At 40.4% G+C, this 15,804-nt stretch overlaps 2 protein-coding genes across 3 annotated transcripts in view; one reads left to right on the top strand and one right to left on the bottom strand.

Moving 5' to 3' along the window:
• LOC143019775 (uncharacterized) overlaps positions 1-11,463 on the top strand; it is a 102,342-nt gene extending 90,879 nt beyond the window's left edge. For both annotated transcript variants that reach the window (XM_076175758.1, XM_076175759.1), the window contains exons 6-7: positions 1,041-1,396; positions 11,334-11,463. In XM_076175758.1, the coding sequence (XP_076031873.1) occupies positions 1,041-1,396; positions 11,334-11,389 (412 nt within the window). In that variant the 3' untranslated portion in view covers positions 11,390-11,463. The remainder of the gene's footprint in view (positions 1-1,040; positions 1,397-11,333) is intronic.
• A 419-nt stretch (positions 11,464-11,882) lies between these two features.
• LOC143019919 (uncharacterized) lies at positions 11,883-12,575 on the bottom strand. Its single transcript, XM_076175895.1, has one exon. It carries the CDS (start codon positions 12,573-12,575, stop codon positions 11,883-11,885), a length of 693 nt encoding a protein of 230 aa, XP_076032010.1.
• Positions 12,576-15,804: the final 3,229 nt, after the last annotated feature.

Genomic DNA, 15,804 nt, shown 5'->3' with positions numbered 1-15,804 from the left:
AATGGAGAATGTGTATTGATGATACAGTTATGCAAGGGGGGTCGCCGTTGAAGTGAAGTGGTCTTGCTGTGGATGTACTGTGTCTTGCTCCATTGCATTTGACCCAGGGCAGTTGGCGGATGCAGGGATGACCCATCATCCACGAGGAGTTGAGATGGTAGGGGGGAAAGGATAGTGGAGGGGAGTGAAATGGGTGTGAATTAGGTACGTGCCTCTGACTCAGCTATCTCCCTTATAAGGGGAAAAACTCTTGGTATGTATTTACCTAGTTGTATTTTACGGGAAGGGAAGCTATGCTCGTGGTGTCCCGTCTTTATATCTCATTTTATCTAAACTATTTTTAAATTCATGTATTGTTTTTGCATACACTACTTTCTCATCTAACTTGTTCCAAATGTCTATTACTCTGTGAGGAAAGCTATTCTTTTTCAGATCTTTTCTATAGCTGTCTTTCTTGATTTTCTTTCCATGTCCTCTTGTATTTCTTTCATCCCATTTTATCAGATTCTCTCTATCAATAATTTTTATGCCTTTCATGATTCTGTAAATAGTTATCAAATCTCCTCTCTCTCTTCTTTGCTCTAGTGTTTGTAGCTCAAGTTTTGCTAGTCTCTCTTCATATGATAGTTTTGAGAGTGTTGGTGCCAGTTTTGTAATTGCTCTTTGTATTCTTTCAAGTTTTGTTATACATTTTTTTGTATTTGGTGACCACATCATTGCTGCATATTCCAATCTTGGTCTTATCAACGTGATTAATAGTTTCTTCACCATTTCTTCATCCAGGTATGTAAATGTCACTTTGATTGTTCTTATTAGATTATAAGTTTCTCCAAAAATTTTGTTTATATGTTTCTCAGGTGACATATTATTCATAATAATGACTCTCAGGTCCTTCTCATTTTCTGCTTTTTTTATTCCTTCTTCTCCCAATTTATATGATCCTTCAATTCTTTAAATATATTTTTGTGTATATTATGAAACCTTAATCAGAAATAATATATTTGTATGATCAACTAAGACTTTCACTTCTATCTACACAGGTTCAATGGAATGAACTCTCGTGGGCGAGTTTGGAATCGAAATTATGGGAGAGGAAATGCAAGGGTTGCAACAATAACCAATCATGTGGCTCAAGTACCCTCATCTAATCCTCCAGAAAATGATAAGTTCATCAACCCTTCTCTTCCTTATCTCACAACTCAACAAACCAACCTCTTTCCTGTCCAACAAGTTCAAATGCCAGCCCCAACCAATTTCCATCCCTCAGGCATGCACACAATGAACATTACTAATCCAATGCCTTTGGTTGTGGGAACTCCTCAGCAAGCAAGATCAGCTTCCCGAATGAGTGTTAGAAGTGATTCACACACTAACTCTTCCTTCAGACCACAACCAGGTGAGCCCTCCAGCACTAATTTGAACTATAGCTACCTTAAGAATATATGGACGTCTTTGAAACAGCTCAGGCTGCTAATTTCATTCTTTGTTGTTTTTCTTCAATTAATAAGAGACAATATTACTCAGTTGAAAATGTTCCAGTACTAAAGAGATCTAGAACTATCTGAGCTAACCCTCTCAGCTTGGTCATACATTTTACAGTTATTCCAGATCATCTAAAGTTTAATCAGCTGAGAAGGAGTTCTTACACTGTTAAGGTTAGCACTTTTGGGTCCATCTTGTTACCTGAATGAATTTAAAGAAAATCACAACCAAATGCGTAAATAAGATATGGTGCTTTACAATCTGTCGCCCCAGATTTTGTTGCAGGAAGCCCACAGCTTCTAGTTAGCCTGCAGCAGCCATTGGATTAGCCTATAACTCACTCAAGGAAGAAATATTGTGTTGTCTGGGTATGGCTTGAGTTAGGCAGTATATTGAAGTATTTGGTGTCTCCTGTGTGATTTTTGCATCTTGGATAGTTTGTTTTTGTAACCAGACTTATTAGGTGTTTGTATTGTTTTAATGTTGGTAGTAACCTGAACATAGTTGTGCTAGAGAGGTTCTTCCTTGTTTTAAGAGGAATTTTTCTGCATAGTTAACGTCTGGAGTAGTTTAATGGAATAAGGAGTTTTTTTAGTCAGCCTTGAAATGCTTGTTTTGTGATCAGTTGATGCATTTTTGTATAGATGCTTTGTGTGGTGTAGCTGATATTTTTTGTAGATGTTTTAGTAGTATGCTGTCCGTAGTTTTTTGTTGCATTCTATTGATTGTGGTTGCATGATGTAATAAGATGGGTGAGTGCAATTGAGGGTTCTTGCATGTAACTGTGTACCCATCATTTACTTGTATTTACCTAATTGTAGTATAAGGAGTTGGAGCTGTGCTCATGGAATCCCATCTCTGCCTCCACTCATCAAACTTACCTATAAGTCCATTTATGGTGTTAGCTTAGATTATTTTTTATCCAACTTGTTCCAGAAGTCTACACGCACACATATATACAGGTAGTTCTCGATATATGCGACTTCGATATATGCGAATTCGCGTATATGCGATTCAAGAATTTGCACCACTTTTCGATATGTGCGGGGATATATTCGAAGATATGCGATTTGACCTAAAAAAAATAAATAAAAATAGTCGCGGCCGATTATTTTTTTCAAAATACCTATTATATATTTGAAGTTGGTGCGCATAAAGCCGTGTGGTAACACTGGCTGCATCAGCTAGGTAGAGCTGGCATCACTGCGGCGTTATCACAACACCGGCAGCTGTACAGACGGCATCGTCTTAGGCATCCTTCCTGTTTCATAGGCCAAACCATTGTCTTTCTGCAGGTAATTAAGCTTTTTTGATACACAAATTAATTATTTTTTTCACAAACAAATTAATTTTTGATACTTATTACTGCCCCAATTAATTTCGTCAATTTTCACTCTCTGCAAGAATTATCGTTTATTCTCCGCACTGGATAAACTCTAAGCAGTAAGCCTGCCTGTGTATCTCCAGAGCACATCAACAGTCAGTTTAAGCGTAGCAAGCAGTCTGAAATGTGAATTGTAAACAGACTGATTTTTCAAACAGCTGAAGAAAATACGCTTGGCGAAATAAGTGATGTTTACGGTAGCGTCTTTTCCCGAGGAAGCATTGTTACAAACTTCACATGATGAAGAAGACCCCGATGAGCCTGCACCACTCAGCCCCTAATCCATTGCCTTGTGCTAAAATGTATGTAAACATATATGAGATGCAGTATGTAAGCCCTTTGCCAAAATAAAATATGTAAAAAAAAAAAAAAAAAAAAAAAAAAAAAAAAAAAAAAAAAAAAAAAAAAACAAAAAAAAATCAATCCGAGTTGAGAACGTATCCCCCTTTTTCCCATAGGTTCAATAGTTCGATATATGCGGAACGGAACCCCCGCATATAACGAGAACTACCTGTATATAGAAAGCTATACTTCCTAGCATTCTTCAAACAAGTTTGCTTTTTCACTTTTTTTTTATTGTGACCTCTTGGGAATATTTCATCCCATACCAGCAGATTCTTTCTATACTATAGGATTCTGGTTATTGATGGTGCATGTGGGCTAGCTGGACTTTTTAGCAACAACCACCATTCTTGCACAGCATTCCGTAGCCTCTCCCACCAACACTGGTTCTAGGAACTCCATCTTGACATCATTGTCCAGCTATTTCTTGACTTCCACCTCCCAGTGTTTAGGTGTGGTGGCCGGTGTGTAACATGCATAGAGCTTGGCGTCTGGTAGCAGGTGGATGGTGTGTGGCTTGCCAACCATCACTGGGAGGGGACTCCTGGTTGTGTTGAATTTGGATCCTGAAAAGTGACAGAGGAGTCATTCCTCCAGTCGAGGCACATTTTCCTCCAGGGGGAAACAGGAGTGAGAGCGAGTGAGGGAACACGATGTCAGTTGATTGTGTGGCAGCATTGTCAACGTCGATGACTGCCACTCCTGCGGCGACCATGTGATGAGGAAAATTGTCATGCACCAGCCCCAGCTCCTCGCAGACTTGCACTGAATTGTAGCACTGTGTGGCTGTCTTCATAACAAACACCTCCTGTGTTATAGACTTGTTGCCATACTGTAGGTGACAGGTTAAGGAGCCCAGGGGTTGTAAGTTGATGTTTGCCACATCTCGCAGGCTTCCTTGGTGTGTTAGCAATGCCATCTTGATGCCCAGAGCAGACTGTAGCCCCGGACCAGCTACACACACCACCTGTGCTCCTGTGTCAGGTACGGCCTGGATTCTATTCAACTTCGTACCTCCTCAAGAGCAGCTAAAGGTCACCCAAATCTGTGGCTGACACTGGGCCACACCTACCCCTGCAATGATGATGCCAGATGTCTCCAGCCCCTCAGCTGTTGCCGCTGCTGTGTGTCTGCCTTTACTTCTACACATCTTTTGCATGTGTCTGACTTTGCCACAGCCGTGGCATACCAGTGTCTCCATGGGACACAGTCCTCTCCCGAACTTGTGCCTCAGACCACAGTTGCCACAGCGTTTCAGGTTCGACTGTGGTGGGTGGGCTGGGGGCTAGTTGATGGCTGATTGGTGGCAAGCCCTGGCGGCCAGAGGGGAGACTTCTGTTTGTGTGTCTGGCAGCGATGCCACCCCAGCTGTCACAGCGAGGGTTTCTCTTCCAAGATTCCCATCCCTGGTACTGTGGCAGGCATCTTTCTGTGCTGCCTTGAAAGTGACACAGAATTTGTGTAATGAATCCACATCACTAAAGGATTCACTCTGACAAAACACCTCCTCTTTCAGCACTATACTCTGTAAACCACACACTAGCTTCCGGAGGAGCATGTACTCAGACAGGCTGCACTCGTATTGCGAGCACTCGAATTCACAACCTGGGGCACACTGTGTTGAATGTGTAAAGTAGTCACAGATGGACTCACTGGGTTCCTGTGTGGTCAAGAAGAACATGCACCAATCTGCTGCCTGCTTGGTCGCCTGCAAGGCCATGCGACCTATGGTGTCCAGAGCGTCACTGATGAAAAGGGTCTCCCACTGCTGTGTGGTGTACCTGGAGTCCAAGGAGCATTGCATGATCGGGGCACAGAGAAGGCGAATGTGCATGACTGCTTCGACTGTTGTAAAGCTGTTGAGACCTAACCAGTACTCCATAGAGTGCCTCCAGGTGCAAAATGTTGCTGAGGATGTGCCCAGGTCACATTTCTCAGGGGCTGCAGACCGGTGGGCTGGAGAATGGCGGCTGGGTCTTGTCACCACCAGTTGCTGCAAGGCTGTGATGGCTTCGGTCTGTGCCAGTAGCAGCTGATGGGCCTGTTCCAGGGTTGTAGCTGCTTGAGGGGACCGACAGCTGGACTGTGGGGTCTGAGTTGCTAGACGGGGGTGACAACCAGCCATAGTGAATGCATACATCCGTAGGGCTGTCACTGCGCCATATAGAATAGGCGAGTGAGAGACGAGCTTCATTAATGTCTTTATTGATACCCAAGGCCAACTGCCTACAGCACATTACCGCGGGCTTGCTGTCTGCGGGGCCCAGCATATCCTACATATACTTTTCTCTGATCACAGTACTAATATCATATAATTTCTCTCTCTCTCTCTGTTATTTCAATACAGGAATTCCTATTTTCTTCAGTATTTCTTCATATGACTTGTTTGGATTTGGGATCATCTTGGTTATCACTCTTTGTATTCTCCATTTTGACAAATGCCTTTTCCAAATCTAGGTGCACACAATCCACCCATCCACCTCACTCATGCAGTACATCTACCACTCTTGAGTAAAAGAAAAAAATCAGGTTGCTTACACAAGACTTTCCTTTTCTAAACTCAAATTGATTATCAGTCAAAATGCCTTTTTCCAAATGCATCATCTTTTACATTTTTTCATAGATTTTGGTCAAGGATACTTGTCTACAGCTTGTTAGATCTTTGAGTAATGGTATCAAATTTGCTGATTTCTTATCCAGTGACTTTTTCTCTTAACCAATGAACAAGCCAGTTGGTGTACGTTATCCACTTATTGTTCCCTACACTCTTTCAAAAGTAACAAAAACATCATATTACCTTATAATGAGTCCATCAACGCTGTTTCCAAATTATTACCCAATAACAACATTAAGATGATATTCAACTACATCAACAGTATATTTAGAAAAGTAGTGAATGTACACCATAGAACTAGTGTGGATAACAGCCCTGTGGTATATAAGCTACCTTGTAGTTTGTACTTAGGCCAAACAGGAAGAGACTTAACCACAAGAATCAAAGAACATAAAAACTCTATCAAATATATCCAAGAGAATTCCGTAAGAATCAAAGAACATAAAAATTCAATCAAATATGTTCAAGAGAATTCTGTGGTGTTTCTTCATACCAGCAAGGAGGATCATCGCATGGACTGGAAAAATGCTGCCATCATTTACAAATCCCAATGTAGTTCCTGGAAAAAAATAATCAAATCCTCCCTTATTAAACACTACTCAGATTTCAATACCTTTAAAGGTCAATGGTCCCCAGACTGCATCACTTGGGTAGCAGTCAATAAATTAATTTCAAAAGTAATTGGACCTGACCTCACTGTCAACCTTTGACGCAACCTCATCAAGGGCATGTGACATGATTCCCCCCTTTCCCCATCACCTAACTGTACGCCTCATGGCTATATTTATTCTTGTTCACCACTTTTTGTATCTATCTGCTGAAGAGGACCACATATAGTGGCCAAGATATACAGATCTTCCGTATCTTTGAACTTATTTCTCTGATAGTGGATTAAAAGTCTTATTTCACTAGTGTGTGACTGCATTACATTTCTCTAATAGGTATATGATTATATATATATATATATATATATATATATATATATATATATATATATGTATGTGTATATATATCTGAATAGAATCACCAGTGACAGTGATGTCGATCAAATAATTCCGACTGTTGTCCCTGGATTCGAACCGGACTCATGAAATCTCACTGCCATTCCCTTACCAACTGAGCTACTGACCCTATGAAATTCTCCAACCTGGAAGTTAATCTACTTTCTGAGGAACTAAGTCTACTGCTAACTGCTATCTGTACTTATTATTTTACAGAGAACCAGGGCTACTTAGCTATTGGTTAGACTGGTACATTTCCTTGATGGAGTTATCATTGTTGTTATACCTGAATAGAATCACCAGTGACGGCGATGTCGATCAAATAATCCTGACTGTTGTCCCCGGATTTGAACCAGACTCATGAAATCTCACTGCCGTCGCCTTACCGACTGACTGTGTGTATATATATATATATATATGTATATATATATGTATATATATATATGTATATATATATGTGTGTGTATATGTATATATATATACACATATATATATATACATACATATGTATATATACATATATATACATACATATATATATATACATATATATATATATATATATATGTATGTACAGGTACTCGTTTAACGACGACAATTGGGACCAGCGCGCCGTCGTTAACCGAACTGGTCGTTAAGCGAAAGTGTATACATATACGTACATGTACTGTATGTACAATGTCCAGCAATACATGTATCTTTATTTTCGTGTATTTTCCCTCTTTTATACAGTACATTAAAGCTTTATTTACTGTTTATCTACGGTGGTTAGGTTCCTAAAATTACCGTATATGACCAAATCCACGTATGCTGACATTCCATATTGAATACCGGGGTATTTTTTTAGTTTCGACAATGGGCGCAATATAGCAATAAAAAATTAATTATTAATTTTGTAAATTAAAATGTATCAACGTAATATGCAATTTTGTGGGCGGAAATGAAAGTAAAAAAATACCATGCTACAAGAAAATATGCTAATGAACGAAGTCGGTAGCATAGGCTTGGGACGCCATCTTGTCGTCTGCCAACGTCTCTCACGACGACGACAATGAGGATGAGCAGGATGACATTTAATTTGCAGGTAATGATTTATTAAACACAGGTTAGTTTAGTTTAGGTTAGACGAATTAATTTATCATCATTTCATTTCTTCGACATCGGCATCTATCATCAAACATGGTGTACCATTCGTCCGACATGACTTCGTTACTTACGAAATCTGTTTTAGCATTTTTGTTTTCATTTCCACTCACAAAATTGCATATTACGTTGATACATTATAATATACAAAATTGATAAATAATTTTCTATTGTTATATTGCGCCCATGGTTGAAACTAAAAATTTACCACTACCGGTATACACTGTACCCCAGGTAGTTTTTGCAGCTTGCAGGATGGTAATGTAGACCTAAGCTTCAGAACACTTTACCTCGCAGCTAATATCCACCGTACAAGTTCATTTATAACATCATACAAATTTGCCTCAGCCAACTTAATTATCATACACGACGTCGTAACTTCTGGAGATTTACGTTAAACGACATCATAAAGCCCGTCGTTACTCCGAGTTGTCGTTAACTGAGTAGGTCGTTAAACTAGGAGTACCTGTATATATATATATATACATACATATATGTATATATGTATAATATATATATATATATATATATATATATACATACATATATATATATATGTATGGAAGGAGAGGGCGACGGTGCGAGGTGGACGTCGCTGAGGAATCCAAAGAGAGTCCCAAAGAGTTCTGCGGTTGCATTGGAGATGGGGGGGTTGTTGGGAATCCTATTGGTCCGCTGTTATCTGCTGACGGTCAGCTTGAATGTTCAAATGAAGGAATGTGTGATATCTTAAACAATTGTTTTGGCTCGGTGTTCGTGAGCGAAGCGCCTCAGGGTGGATTCCGGGCTGGAACCTGTGAAAGGTCTGGGGTGGACTTGCTCACTGCGGTGGGTGTAACAAGGGAAAAGATTAAAAGGTGTGTAGACAGACTCAAAGTTAATAGAGCACGGGGCCTGGCGGTTGGCGTCCTGGAATCTTAGAGGAGGTGAAAGGTGAGATTGTTGTTCCATTGGAGATTGTTTTTGGGAGGTCCATCATATCCGGAGGTGTCCCGGGAGAGTGGAAGCTAGCTAACGTTACTCCCATATTCAAAAAAGGTGACGGGGGGAAGCCAGGTAACTGTGGGCCTGTTGGTTTGACTTCGATCGTGGGAGGGGTGATGGAGGCTGTCATCGGAGATGCTGTCGAGTGTCATTTGGAGGGTGGCCGTTTGATGGGTGATGGCCAACATGGTTTCAGACGGAAGCGTTCTTGCGTGGCTGGCTTACTCGAGTTCTGCAACACAGTTGTCTCGAATTATGACAAGAGAAGCAATGTAGATTTGGTATATCTGGACTTTGCAAAGGCTTTTGATGCCGTCCCACACGAAAGACTACTTACTAAATTAGCTTTGCATGGAATAAGTGGTGGCCTGTTGGGTTGGACTGGTAATTGGTTGAAAGGTCGAAAACGGGGAGTTGTTTTAAGTGGAGGGGCTTCTGGATGGAAAGGTGTTGCAGGTGGAGTTCCTCAGGGTTCCGTTCTTGGGCCACTTCTATTCATAGTATATATAAATGATATAGACCATGGACTGAAATCTACTGTTTCCAAATTTGCTGATGATGCAGGGCTGTGCGGAGTGGCAGATGATCGCTCAAACCAATTAGATATTCGGGAAGATTTGGATAAGTTGCAGCGGTGGTCTGAAATGTGGGTAATGAAATTTAACACAAGTAAATGCAAGGTAATGCACATAGGTGGGAATGACAGTAAGTGCGATTGCAAGTTATTTGGGAGTTCGTTGATAAGAGTGGATAATGAGAGGGATCTCGGCGTGGTTGTCAGTGGCGACCTCGGGTCATCCAAGCAGTGTATTTCAGCCTCTGAGAAAGTAAATAGGATTCTAGGACTAGTTGCGCGATCTTTTGAGTTCAGGGGTCCATCACTCAATAACAGGCTGTATAAATCGTTAATTCGTCCACATTTGGAATGTGCTGTTTCCGTGTGGTTACCGAATCTCATTGGAGACATTGACAGACTGGAAGAGGTGCAGCGGCGAGCCACAAAGCTGGTTCCAGGTATCAAAAGTGAATCGTGCGAGGGTTGATTAGGGCATATGAATCTGTTTTCTCTGAGAGAGCGTAGACTCAGAGGTAACTTGATACAGGTCTTTAGAATTCTAAAGGGAATTGACAACATCAGGGGTGACCAGGTTTTTACATTGAATGAGAGTCGGGCAGGAGGCGGTGGTCTCGGGCTGTCCGGAGGTGGATTCGGTTTGGAGGTGGGTGGGGGCAACTTTGCCAACCGTGTGGTTGGTGAGTGGAATGAGCTTCCTGCACAGGTGGTGCAATGTAGTTCGGTTCGGGGCTTTGAGAATCATTTGGATGGATACCTGAGTAACATGCTGTGGTGATCGTAATTTGTCTTATATTTTTTGTTTTGTTATCATTTGTCTGTCTGATTTTTATTTATCAGTTGTGTGTCAATTTATTATCATTTGCTATTTATTATCATTTGCTATTTGCCTGTTTGTTTGTTATTCAACTATACCAATGCATTTGTTTGTGTGTTTTAATTGTTGTTTACATTGTTGTAGTTTTAATTTATTTTTAATGTGATTTTTTTTTTTTTTTTTTTTTTTTTTTTCATCCGACCTAGATATGGATCAAAAGGTCTCCTGTCGGCATGCTTTGCCTTTGTAATCCTTTGTATATATATGTATATATATGTATATATATGTATATATATATATGTATATATATATATGTATATATGTGTGTATATATATGTATATATATATGTATATATATGTATACTGTATATATATATATATATATATATATACATATATATATATATACACATATATATACTGTATGTGTGTTTACCTAGTTGTATCTTACAGGAAGGGGAGCTACGGTCATGGTGTCCTGTCTCTGTATTTTGCCATATCAAATTTGCTCTAAAATTCTTGTATTTGCCCACACTATTGTTTTGTTTAATATGTTCCATACATCCATCACTATGTGGAGAAAGCTGTTTTTTCAAGGTTCTTCTATTATTGTCCTTTTTGAGGATTTCCACACCTCTCATAATTCTGTAGATGGTCACCTTCTCTTCTTTGTTCCAGAGTTGGTAATTCTAATTTTGACAATATTTCTTCATATGACATTTTTTATAATGTTGGGTCCATCTTTGTAGTTGCTCTCTGGATTCTCTCAGTTTTCCTTATATTCTTTTTAGTACTGGATGACCATAGTGTCGCTGTGTACTCCAATTTATGTATTATCAGTTTGACTTGCATTTTCTTTACCATTTCTTTATCCAAGTAAGTAAAAACCACTTTTATTGATCTTAGCAAGTTATAGGTTTTGCCAACAATTTTGTTTATATGTTTGTCAGAGGACATATCTTTTGTGATGATAACCCTCAGGTCTTTTTCAGATCTCACACAGAAGCAGGCAGCTACCACCGCCCGACACACACCAGACCCAATATAACCAACGGACCAATCAACATGCAGATTCTCACCCCCATATCCATTGTGAACCACAGCAACTTCCTTATAGATACCAATGCATTCATATTATATAAATTATTACCTCTGAAGAAGCCTCATAAGACAAAATCACTCAGGAATAACGTCTGTTCCCAGTCATGTGATTTCCATTCTTACTATTATTACACCTGTCATGATGCCACAATATATACTTTGTTAATATTTTTGTTTCTCACAATATCACCTACCTTAGGCCCTGTACTGAAAGCAATTTTCAAACCTGCCCTAATGAGAAACTGTCCCATTTGGCTCGAGAGTGTAGATATGGGGATTGAGAAAAAACATTGTCTGCTCCTTTCTTCTCCCTCTCTGTTTCAAATTTTCAAGGCCTTTTCCTTTGGTCTGTGTATTAACTCTTCTGGATAGCATATATTTTTTTTTAAACCATCAAATATGTAGTGAATATCCTCCTGGAGGAATTCCTCACTGCATATTCAGTATGTTCTTAGGAAGGAACCTATGATACTCTCGATTTTGTCATTGTGGGTTGAGTAGGAGTGCATGACATCAATTTTGTTTGTGCCTTTCCTGTGGACTGAGAATGAGGTGTTATTCCTTTTACTCCATATCACTATGTGCAGGAAGGCCAACCTATTATTTTCCTTGTGCTCCACTGTGAACTGCTTGTCCTGTTTTATCCTGTTTAACCTCTTCAGCTTTACGTTAAGGTCAATTTCTCTGGGAGCAATGACAAGCACATCGTCCACTTTCTGCATGCAGGTGGTATCCCAGCCTATTATTGTTATAAAATTATCTCTCTCTAACAACTCCATATACAATGAGGCCAATAAAGCACTGAGGGAACTCCCCATTGCAAGTCCATGACACTGAAAATATTCTTCATTATTGAAAACAGAGGGGCCAAATTTCACACAAAGGGATACTAATTTTGAAAAATCTTTCTTACCTAGTGGTATGTCATTGTCTCTCATATTGTTGACCACCTCTCTAGGAGCCTTTAATGTTCCTTTAATGGAGACATTAGTGAACAAACTTGTTACATCATATGAAATTAAGGTCTTCTGTGAGAGATCCACATTTCCCAACCTTTTGATCAGATCATTTGCATTTTCAAATTGGCTTTGCTCACTGATCCTAGTCTGGCAGACAAAAGTTTGGCCGAACATCTTGCCAATCTATGTGGAGCACTACCAATCTCAGAAGAAATGGGTCTCATTGGGATGTTAGGTTTGTGTGCTTTTGGAAATCTGCACATATTGGGTGCACATATTGGGTGGTATGTCATTGTCTCTCATATCGTTGACCACCTCTCTAGCAACCTTTAATGTCCCTTCAATGGAGACATTAGTGAAGAAATATGTTACGTTATACGAAACTAAGGTCTTCTGTGAGAGATCCGCATTTCACAACCTTTTGATCAGATCATTTGCATTTTCAAATTGGCTTTGCTCACTGATCCTAGTCTGGCAGACAAAAGTTTGGCCGAACATCTTGCCAATCTATGTGGAGCACTACCAATCTCAGAAGAAATGGGTCTCATTGGGATGTTAGGTTTGTGTGCTTTTGGAAATCTGCACATATTGGGTGGTCTAGGGGCTTCCTCCAGTAACCCCACTAATTTTTTACTTCTGTTGGATCTCATAAGTATCCTCCTAGCTTCTTTCTTGAATTTCTCTCCTTCTAGTGCTACATGTTCCTTATATTTCTACATGTAGGTTATAGTGGCACTTAGGTCTAGTATTTTGTCTGTCCAAACTCTAAACTCTTGAGCCAAATGGGACAGTTTCTTACCAGGGCAGGTTTGAAAAATGCTTTCAGTACAGGGTCGAAGGTAGGCAAGATTGTGAGAAATAAAACCATTAACAAAGTTGAAGCAAAAGAGAACAGCTTGATTTACCGTGTAAAAGTTGTCCTGCTATCTATTATGGAGAAACTGGTAGAGGGATCAATAAACAGACATATGAGCAGAAAAGCGGTCATTAGATCCCACTGTACTTCAAATTCATTAGTGGTCCACCTTGAAAACTTTGGCCACCTACCAGATTGGGAAAACACACAGGTGCTCCATAGAGGACTATCAAAAAAGGAAAGGAGAATAATTGAGGTAGCATACATTGTTTCATACCCATGTAGCAACCACCAAGATGGGTTTATCAAGATAGCAAGGTTAGCAAGTGGTATGTTTCTTCACCAAGCTGGGCAGAAGTGTGGGACGAGTGATGTTGATCCGGGAGAACGGGACAAGCTAGGAGTATACAAGCTATCAATGAAATGTTTGTGTACACTCTGAGGAAGTCCTTATAGGATGAAATGTTAGTAATAAAGCTCCAACAGTTTTTGGTGTTTACCTCACCACCCTTCCACTCATATATATATATTGGGAAGTATGGAGTTCCAGGTAAAAATCATAGTGGAGAATTTATGGTGGAGATGTGTCTTGAAAGAGAGTTGATGATAGCAAATACAGTGTTTAAGAAGAAAGTCAAGCATAAGTACACATGGAAGAGGGTGGTGGATGGAAGGGTGGCAGATAGAGCGTTAATGGACTATAAAGTGGTGACCAGGAGTATGGTAGGAAGAGTTAAGGATGTACATGTTCAAAGGGGAGAGAGTGGGGGAATATCAGATAATTTCGTGGTGGCAGGTAAGTTGAGAGTGGAAAATAGGTGGAGAAAGAGGAAAAGAGCAAAAGGTAGGGAGGTACTTAGAGTGAACTGCTTAAATGAGGAAAAAAAGGAGAATGAGTATAAGAAGTTGAGAGAGTAAAGGATATAGTAGAACTAGGAGTGGAGGAGGAAAGGGGATGGTTCAAGGAGGGAGTCATAAGGTGTGCAAAGATGGTGTGTGGAACAAGGAGGGCGGGAGGAAATAGAAGGAAGGGTAGTGAGTGGTGGGATGAGGAAGCAAAGAAGGGTGTAGAAGAGAAGAAGCGGGCATTCATAGATTGGTTACAAATTAGGATGAGGGAATCGTATGAGATATACAAAGTAAAGAGAAAGGAAGTTAAGCATAAGATAAAGGAAGCAAAGGGGAGAGCAGATGTGAAATGGGGAAAGAGTATGACAGAAAATCTTGAAAGTAATAAAAAGATGTTTTGGAAGGAAATTAAAAGAGGAAGAGGAGGTGAATCAAGTAGAAAAGAAAAGGTAAAAGCTGCAGATGGAGAGATGATAATGGAAGAGAAGGCAGTGAGAGGAAGGTGGGCAAAGTATTTCAGGGAGTTGCTAAATGTGAAGGAGGATAGGGAGGGAAAGGTAGTTGCAGTGGGAAGTGCTAAGAAAATGAGAGTGATGAGTGAGGGAAATGGAGGAGAAATAGGGAAGGATGAAGTGAAAGCAGCTGTTAAGATGATGAGAGCAGGTAAGGCACCTGGGTTGGATGGATGCCATGCAGAATGTCTGAAGAAAGGAAATACAGTTATGGTGGACTGGCTGGTGAGGTTATCTAATGTTTGTTTAAGAGAGGGTAGAGTGCCGGAGGACTGGAGGAGTGCCTGTATAGTTCCGCTTTACAAGAGAAAGGGGGACAAGTGTGAGTGTAGTAATTACAAAGGGATCAGCTTGTTGAGTGTAGTAGGGAAGGCTTATGGGAGGATCTTGATTGAGAGGATTAGGAGAGGAACAGAAGGAGTAATTGGTGAAGAACAGTGTGGATTTAGGGCTGGTAGGGGATGTGTAGATCAGATTTTTGTGGTAAGACAGATATGTGAGAAATCTATAGGAAAGGGGAAGGATGTTTTTTGGGCTTTTATGGATCTGGAAAAGGCTTACGACAGGGTAGACAGGAAGGCACTGTGGGAGGTACTGCAGATATATGGGATAGGAGGAAAGCTGTTAAGAGCAGTCAAGAGTTATTACGAGAGTAGTAGAGCTTGTGTTAGGATTAGAAATGGAGAGAGTGAATGGTTTGAGGTAAAGGTGGGACTTCGTCAGGGGTGTGTTATGTTGCCCTGGCTGTTCAATCTTTACATGGATGGGGTGGTGCAAAAGGTGAATGCAAGGGTAGTGGGTCAGGGGTTGGAGATGATTAAAGAAAATGGAGAAAAGTGGGAGGTGAGCCAGCTGTTGTTTGCTGATGACACTGCTTGTAGCAGGATCAGAGGAGGGATTGAGGAAGTTAGTGACAGAGTTTGAGAAGGTGTGTGAAAGAAGGAAGCTGAAGATAAATGTGGGTAAAAGTAAGGTGATGAGGTGTACAAGGGGAGAGAGTGACAGTAGGCTGGAAGTGAGCATTAAGGGTAAGAAACTGGAGGAAGTGGATAGTTTCAGATACTTGGGTGTGAATGTGACAGGAAAGGGAGGAGTGGGGGTGGAGGTAGAATGTAGATTGAGAGAAGCGAGTAAATGCCTTGGTGGATTAAAAAGTGTAATGAGAAATAGACATCTGGGAATGGAT

This window comes from Oratosquilla oratoria, chromosome 38, assembly GCF_046742065.1.
Source record: "Oratosquilla oratoria isolate Oo_2021 chromosome 38, ASM4674206v1, whole genome shotgun sequence".
NCBI classification, from domain to species: Eukaryota; Metazoa; Arthropoda; class Malacostraca; order Stomatopoda; family Squillidae; genus Oratosquilla; species Oratosquilla oratoria.
This window is presented reverse-complemented; position numbering and strand designations above follow the sequence as displayed.

Coding starts and splice junctions, on each gene's coding strand:
- LOC143019919 (XM_076175895.1), bottom strand. CDS start 12,575: ATGTTCGGCCAAACTTTTGTCTGCCAGACTAGGATCAGTGAGCAAAGC.